This window comes from Belonocnema kinseyi, chromosome 4 (assembly GCF_010883055.1).
Source record: "Belonocnema kinseyi isolate 2016_QV_RU_SX_M_011 chromosome 4, B_treatae_v1, whole genome shotgun sequence".
Classification (NCBI taxonomy): domain Eukaryota; kingdom Metazoa; phylum Arthropoda; class Insecta; order Hymenoptera; family Cynipidae; genus Belonocnema; species Belonocnema kinseyi.
Window position 1 is genome coordinate 85,284,472 of NC_046660.1, and position 8,602 is coordinate 85,293,073.

An 8,602-nucleotide genomic window follows, 5' to 3' on the forward strand; every position below is an offset into this window, starting at 1 on the left:
GTCCTTGGGTCGCTCCGTGTTCTTAGGGTCCACGAGGCTTTTGCTGGATCGTCGTATTGATTCCTTTACAGACTGTAACCACCTATCTCACGGTTGTGAGATACGCCGCTCCCGGCGAAATCCTGCGGTTGTCCTTATGACAAATTTTTAATTATATATATATATATATATATATCTATATACATATCTTTCTTTTCAACTAACAGAAAAACTTAAAAATATTAAGTAGTTAGAAATTAGAAACAAGTTTGGTATTTAATGGTATGGACGTATTATTTACCGAATAAGAAATTTGAAGTTTCTAAAACACTTACTGTAAAAAAGTATAGAAATACGAAACTGTTCTCATATAACAAAATTTTTTAACAGTTAAACAAGAAGGTCATAGGCTGTTCACGTATTTGTGAATTTTTTAAGCTTTATAGACCGCCAAAAGTTAATGTCAAAACCTAAGTTAAAGCTGTTTACACAAACATTATTTTTAGTTAAAAGCTTAAAGGCTGTGATTTTGAAAATAATGATTTTTAAATTCATAGTTGTTTAATAAATCTAATCTTAAATCGACAAGTGTGTTCATACGAAGACTTATTAGGCATTCTTATTCCGTCAGATGTTATTAATATTTTTAAATTATAAAATATTACAGAAAAATTGTTATAACATTCCAATAATTAATAATGATGTTAACGGTCAATTGAAAAAGTATACTCAGGTATGTAAACAAGTGTTACATATTCTGGAGGGATATTTTTTAAATTTCGAACCTCAATGATTATGGCAAATTTCAGCTCTTGAAAACAAATTTAGTACCAAGCACTAGATTCAAGTATTTCGAAAATTTGCCGATAACTAAGTTGAATATGAAATAAAAGAAATAAAATATTTAAATTCAATAATGGATAGTAAATGTTTTTCTAACTCTATATAACATTATTTCTTAGAGAAATAAAGCGAATTATTTTATAGACGTGAGGTGATTGTAAAATATGAATAAAAAATTAATTCTATCGAAAAAATATCTTGTTCTTATCTATTTATCTCGGGTGGTTTTGAATTTTTCTGCATTCTTAAGAACTGCGAATTTGCTCCCTTTTTCAAAATAAGTGTTGGTTATCAAATTCTAAAATAATAATTAAAAATAAATTTAAAATTCCATAATTTGAATATTTAATCAGATCATTCCTTTCCAATTTATTGTTAAACCTTCGCCTGTAAAGGTAGGTCTTTCATGACCGGGCTAAAACGGTTTCAGTTTAAATTTTCCAAAAAGGGAAAGGTGGCCGCTGCTACCCCCACTTAAAAAAAGTTATGCAACCAACTCCTAAGTTTAGTCATTAGTGGTCCCTATCTGTCCCAGTGCCTTCTGAAACTTTGTTCTGAGTAAGTCAAATTCGAAGCGGACACGAAAGACCCACCTTTACAGACGGCGTATACCAAACTTGCAGTAGTGACATTTTCTGTATAAACTTGTTTTTTGATAATACAATGTGTGAATACTATTTGAATAGTCATACTTGAGTCAAAATAATTGTATTTAACCACGTAAAGAAATGTTTCTTTGATAATAAAATATGTGAATAATAATGCCTAACACATGATTTATTGCCTTTTGTACATGTCCTAACTTAAGCATTTAATTTTAAACAAGCAAAGCGGAATATTTTTATCCTTAAAACTATATTATTAACGTTTAACTTACCGTTTCTTAAGTTACGTTATCTTAATTTTTCTTAAAGTTACAATTTTTGAGTAAATCACTGCATTCCTACCGAGTTGCTCCATTTGTTTCAAGAAAAATATATTTAAAATTTTATTTTTCTACCATTTTATCATTTGTATGTCAACTTGAAAGTTTCCAACATAGGCATGCATTTTTTCGGAATTTTTTTACTGTATTAATAGGGTGAAAAAATAGCCGGACGTCAAAGTCCCACCTTTACAGAACGGAGGTGCCGAAAAAACGTTAAGGGAAAAAGCGTTAATAATCCTTTAATACATTCATCAAATAAAATTTAAATCCCCTTATTTTGAATGTTTTGTAAAAACTACGACTTTTTTCGATTTTATACATACGTTCCTAATTTCATACACTTTCTGTCGTTTAAGGTAAACACATTTCCTTTGCGTTTTTATTCAGTGTTGTCAGCCTAAAAAATCGTGCAAAGTATGAACAATTTTTTATAATATAACCCTACGTAATTTTTTCGTCAAGGATTGAAAAAACGCAAAGGACATTGAGATGGTACCATCTCGATAAAATGAGAAGAAAATACCAGCTTAGCTATTTTTTCCTCTACGTCCTCATACCGTTTTTCCAGGTTCAGTTATCAAGCACTTTCCCCAAAAATATCGATTTCAATTCCAGGTGAGTGAAAAAATGTTTCAAAACTTGCTTTCTTAATTCTATGCAACTCAAGAAATTGTTGATTAAATGAAGAAAATCTTGGTTATGAAAAAGTTTGAAAGGACAAGTAGGTGAAAATCCATATTCTGAAATATTATCTGAAAGGCAAGATGAAAGAAGAAATAATAATCCGAATTTAATACGAAAAAAAAGATACTTAGGCTCGTTGAACGAAATTACTGAGAAAAGGCAAATCCAGCCTGAAAATTTAAATAAAAATCCTTACGAAAGAAGAAAAAGGAACGTTGCGAATAATGGGGATAAGAGTAAAAAAGAAGCCAATGATACTAATTCTGCGGCTTATCTAGTCGATATTGGTAAATTTAAATGCTATTTTTTTCTTAATAAGAAGAATAGTCTCTCTTGAAATAAACCAGTCATATAACATTATTTTCAGGTCTAAAGGATAATATCGAAAAGGAAGACACTGAAGAGGATGACACTGAAGAGGAAGACACCGAAGAGAACAAAAATGAACGAGAAAATCTCAAAAGATCAAAAAGACAATCTGACCAAAACCCAAATGTCACTAAGAACCTGATAGAAAGAGAAGCTGACTACGCAGAATCAATTAAAGATGATGATTTTAACATCCAAGAGCAAGAATCTGAAGAAGATGAATCAGAATCTCGAAATGAAAATCGAGTCAAAAGAAACGAGGAGAGAGATTACGAGAAGAAACTGAAATCCAAGGCAGATATTAACAACGCAGAAAAGTTATCTGAAAAAGAAGAAAGTCGCAAAGAATCTCTTCACGAAAAACGACATCTTGAACCGAACTCAAAGAATAAAAAAGTGCAGAGCAAACATGAAGAGAATTCTGGCGATTCTAGCGAAGAGGTGAATAATTCGGAAATCGTTCTAAGGTTGGATTCTGATCAAAAACTGATATCCAGTCAAAATTCGGAGTATGATGAGAAATTAACATCTAATCTAAGCTCAAAATTTGATCATCGTAAAGAATTAAAAGCAGACAAGAAATCATATAAGAAGGAAGATGCGGAATTGAATGGATATTTAGACCTTGAAGTAAAAGAAGATGAATCTGATGATGAATATGAAAAAAGAGTGGCAGAACAAATACAACAGAAAATCGATGCCATTAAAGAAGAAATTAAACGTGAAATCGAGGAGAAACAAAAAATTGAAACGATTAAGGAAAATAATGACAGGTATGATGAACTGCGCCAAGAGGAGGAGGATGAAAGTCAAACTCAAATTCTAGACGCGAATAATCAGATTGTTTCCAAAAGATGCTTGGAAAAAGTGGATTTTAATTCAGAAAAGTTAAAGCAACAAATTGAAAAACGAAGAAGATCGAAATCTGGAAATGAAAAAGTCCAACTTCATGAAAGTATTCGAAAGAGATCTGCCCCTAAGTATGGTGGCGTTGAGGTCTATCAGGATAAAAAAGAAGAAAATACCGAAACTCCAAGACTAGAATTAGATTCTGCTTCCTCTGATGATGGGAAGGTAAGATTAAAAAGAAGTAACTCAAGAGTTTTTCGAAGAGTTGACAAAAGAAGAGCTAAAAACCTCGTTCCAAAAAGACGTCTTGGAAATTTGAGGTACAGACCTCAAAATATTGAGGATGATAATGACGAGGAGGGTAGCGAGTTCGAAGACGATGGATTTAATGACCATAGTTCTAACCTGGATGAAGCAAATTTGAATTCAAGAATTGAAATAGATAATCTGTCAAATGCTCCAGGGAATCCGCTTTTTGATCATCGAAATTATTTAATGAGACGAAAACGTGAGAGAGATTCAAGAGTTTCAAAAAGAAAGAGACATCAGAGGAAAAGAAGACGAAAGGTGAGTGTAGATTCTTTGAGGGTCAAATAACTTAATACAATAGGTACCTTTTTAATTGTAAAAGTGATCATGTAAATGATTCGAAACTAGCAGTCAATGCCGCTCTGGATTTTCATATCTTAAAATACAAAATATGACCAATTTGAAAATCCATGATCAACCAAATTTTTAAATAGTAGATTTAAAAAAGTTTTCAAACAATAATTAATAATTTCTACATGAAAGCGTTTTAAAATTCAAAAAAATATATTGAACGATTTGGAATTGAAAACATTCGAAATAAAACAATTTTAGATCAGGTAAAGTGCTGGATAAAGGATAATAGTTCGAATGGAATAAAAAGGAATGGACAAATTTCAGAATAAATTGTTTAACATTGTTTCATTTAAAATGTATAGGAGTTGTATTATATTTAATTAGAAGCGTTCGAAATTGAATAATTAAAACTTGAAAACTTTTGAGTTAAAATATTTTAGAAATCGAAGTGATTAAAATTTGACAATTTGAATTTGAAAACTGAATCGACTGTTTCAAAATCAAAGTTTTTAAAATTCTAGAATTTTAAATTTTCATCACATAAAAAAGGCTGCACGACAACTAGCCCGTAGACAATTGATCCGCGACAATTCATCCGCGATAATTCACCCGCGACAATACTTGGAATCTGGAAAGGGGACGGGGAATATTCCACTTAAGTTGTATCTAATACTTCGACATTGGTAACAATGATTGTTATGAGGAAATGCTCCAAACTTTTTAAATTAAAAACATGCCACAATCCTCATAAGTTCATTTAAAGAGAATCCTTTTTCATAAAATATATAAATAATAACGAGCAGATGAAACTCAGACATGTATCATGCTTTAAAAAAATTTTTTTTAAAAGTACAATCAAAATACTCATTACCAGTACGTTTATCGGTTGTTGTGTGAATTATTACGGAACATGATCGTTTCTTATATTCAACGCAATGCCATGTTACATTTGTGTTGTTGACACTTTTCTTTGTATACAAATGGCCTTCGTGTAACAACATTAAACCACCCTGTTGTGATTTCATAAACTTCAGTGGCATCTTAAGAACGTTAATAACACAGCAATTGAAAAAAAAACCAACAAACAATATGAATAAACCGGCGTACTTCATTTAACTCAGATATCAAGATATGGAATGCTCACGGATCAATTGTCGACGAATCAATTGTGAACAGATCAATTGTCGCGCGGACCAATTGTCGCGGATTAATTATCACAGATCAATTGTCCGCGGGGCAACTGGCGTGCCACCCATAAAAAATCATAATTGAACATTAAAATTGATTAGAGAAATTTTTCTAAACTCAAAAAATAAATTCACCGTCATTCACACAATTCGAAATGGAAAAATGTTCAAGTATCAAACTCTCAAATTTAATTATTCCGAAAAAACGTTTAAAATAAAAAGAAATTAACTTGGGAAACTTTAAAAATGAAAATTTTTCTACTCTGTAACGTTGTGATTTTAAAACTTGTTTATATCTAAACTCTTTCAAAATTTAATTCTTTAAAGTCGTTTAAAAATGGTTTAAATCTTTGGATAAGCGTGGGCAGAGATAAGACAGCGGAACGAACAGCCACTGAATTGGAAATCCGCCCAGTTTATCCGAGTCTGTATTTGTCGAGGAGAATCCCATGTGAGTTCTGATCGCGAGCAGCGTCGGAAATCTCGGAACTCCCGGCAATCTCAACGAAATCTTGGAAATTTCTACAATAATTCAATATAGATTTTCGCATTCACAGTTTTAAAATTTCCGGATTTTGCAGAGAGCAGCCCCTCGATTGTTAACGATACTTTCCTAAATTCAACCATTTCAATTTTAAGGTTATTGGTGAAATCCAACGTGGAATTTTTTTTATAGGTACGGCACTGACTCAATATATATTTTTTCTGAAGGATTTGAGAACTAAAGAAAAAAAACTTGTCGAATATCCGGGGTATTACGAGATCCTCGGATCATTAAATGTTGAAAACCCAAACCTTTTGTTAAGGAAATCATTATTTTCACGACAAATATTAATTTTACGAAAGAGAGAAATTACCGGTTAGAATCATTTGCAATTTTATTTTTTACTTCTAATTCTGACATCACAGAAGAATTCTCGACAGATACCAAGTAAGTCACAGGCTTAAGATGGTTACTGCCCAACATGTCGAAGGCATTTTTGGTTAGAGTTGGATTTTTATTTTTTTGATTATTTCACACGGGGCTGTCATGGTATATATCATCAGTCACGGACGCATTTTTATAATGCAATCAAGTGATATCTGATGAGAGCAGTGTGCCCCGACATATTGGACAAAGCCTGAGTTTTAGCCCAACATTGACGGACTGGGTTGCATTCAAGTAAACGATGGGGGGGACCTACAGGTTAAGGTGGATTCCGAACCACCAGAACCTCAGTAAAGGTACATAAAAAAATTTTCAGAGGTACCGGCTCAGGGATCGAACCCCGGACCTCTGAGGTGAAGTCCGAGCGTCTAACCAACTGAGCCACCGAGGCTATTATTGAAATGTTGTCACAGGCTTATAATGCCCAAAATGTCGAAGGCATTTTTGGTTAGAGTTGGATTTTTATTTGATCATTTTGCACGGGGCTGTCCCGGTATATATCATCAGTCATGGACGTACTTTTATAATGCAATCAAGTGATCCGATGAGAGCAGTCTGCCCAAACATATTGGACAAAGCCTGGTTTTTATCCCATCATTGACGGACTGGGTTGCAGTCAAGTACACGATGGGGGGACCTACAGCTTAAGGTGGGTTCCGAACCACCAGAACATCGGTAAAGGTACATTGAAAAATTTCTAGAGGCACCGGCTCAGGGTTCGAACCCCGGACCTCTGAGGTGAAGTCCGAGTGTCGAACCAACTTATTATTATTATTATGTGATTTTATTAAACTTTTACTCGGGTAAGCCCGGTTATACACCATAGCCACGGACCAAGTCAAGTGACTGATGTGATTAGAATGTTGTAAATTAATTCAAATAATTTAATACGATGGTTGAAACCTCCTGCGATGATGTTGTAGGTATACAATTACGAGCGGCCACGAGCGTTGGAGGTGACAACATTCACCTCTGGATGCTTTCTTAGAGCTACCATCTGCCACTCCACGGGTTTTTAGTCGCTCGCTTCCTGATGATCAAGAAAGTTTCTTACAATGCGACAGGTGTTTAATAAAAATGCCTTCTGAGCTGCTGCCAATACCCTACTGACTGCTAAATGTTCAAGATGTTCAGTGCATCTTGCGTGCACATTGCCTGTAGCCGAAATCGCAATGGGATGAATAGATGCGTGATTCATATTCCTCCATATGGTCTTTACTACATGCCTTAACTCGCTATTTTTGTGGATCTTGGTTGTATAGGTTGACTGCAAATTTCGGTTAAACGGACAAGCAATGTCGATGATATAGACTCTTCCACCTTTTTTTTCTCGCATCACGATGTCAGGTCGATTGGCCCGGATGTAATGATCCGTTTGGATAGTAACATCCCAATATACGATGTAATCTTCGCTTTCTAAAACGGGCATTGGAATGTATCTATAGAGGGGCATCCATTCTTTTAAGAGTCCTAGGCTTAGGGCAAGTTGTTGATGTTTAATGCCCGCTACATGATTACGTCTGCGCGTATATTCTCTCTGAGCCATTACGCGTCAGCCATCAATAATGTGCTCAATGGATTCGTTGGTATCTCCACATAATCGGCACCGGTCAACCACGTCTTGATGTAACACGTGTTTGCGATAATTCCTGGTGCTGACAACCTTGTCCTGTATTGCAATGACGAATCCTTCCGTCTCTGGATACAGAACACCCTTTCTTAGCCAAATATTAGATGCCTCACTATCCACTTCATTCTAATCTAACGTGTTGGGGTGCTCGCCATGGATGGCTTTCTGCCTCCATTGTATTTCTAATTCCTCTATGGTTTCTGCCCTAATATTCAAGGCCCCATCTGAGGACAAATTTAAGGGCGTGTATTCAAGATCCGCTTGACCGATGGTTCTGTAAAGCGCAACATTTCGTTTGCTGTTAAAATAGTCTCGTAACTGTATAACTTGTGACTCACACCGTTTTTTGACATCTACAACGCCCCTACCCCCTAAATATCGTGGTAGAACTACCCTTTCAATCGCTGAATTTCTGTAGTGCATTCGGTGCCTCGTCATTTCTAGGCGAACAATTCTGTTTAACTTTTCAAGGTCGGTGTTAGACCATTTTATGAGCCCGAAGGAGTACGTGAGGACAGGGATGGCATATATGTTGATCGCCCTGATTTTCTTTGCCGAGTTGAGAAAACTCTTCATAATTAATCTGAGTCTCGTAGTGAAGG

General features: G+C 34.6%; 1 protein-coding gene across 3 annotated transcripts in view; it reads left to right on the top strand.

Moving 5' to 3' along the window:
- Positions 1–2,129: 2,129 nt before the first annotated feature.
- Positions 2,130–8,602, top strand: part of LOC117170600 (golgin subfamily A member 6-like protein 22) — a 125,559-nt gene continuing 119,086 nt past the window's right edge. For 2 of the 3 annotated variants that reach the window (XR_004466830.1, XM_033357473.1), the window contains exons 1-3: positions 2,130–2,365; positions 2,459–2,721; positions 2,802–4,219. Coding sequence is in view for 2 of the 3 variants with exons in the window: in XM_033357473.1 (XP_033213364.1) it covers positions 2,259–2,365; positions 2,459–2,721; positions 2,802–4,219 (1,788 nt within the window). In the remaining variant the exon portion in view is untranslated. The remainder of the gene's footprint in view (positions 2,366–2,458; positions 2,722–2,801; positions 4,220–8,602) is intronic. The other variant, XM_033357474.1, reaches the window with a different exon arrangement.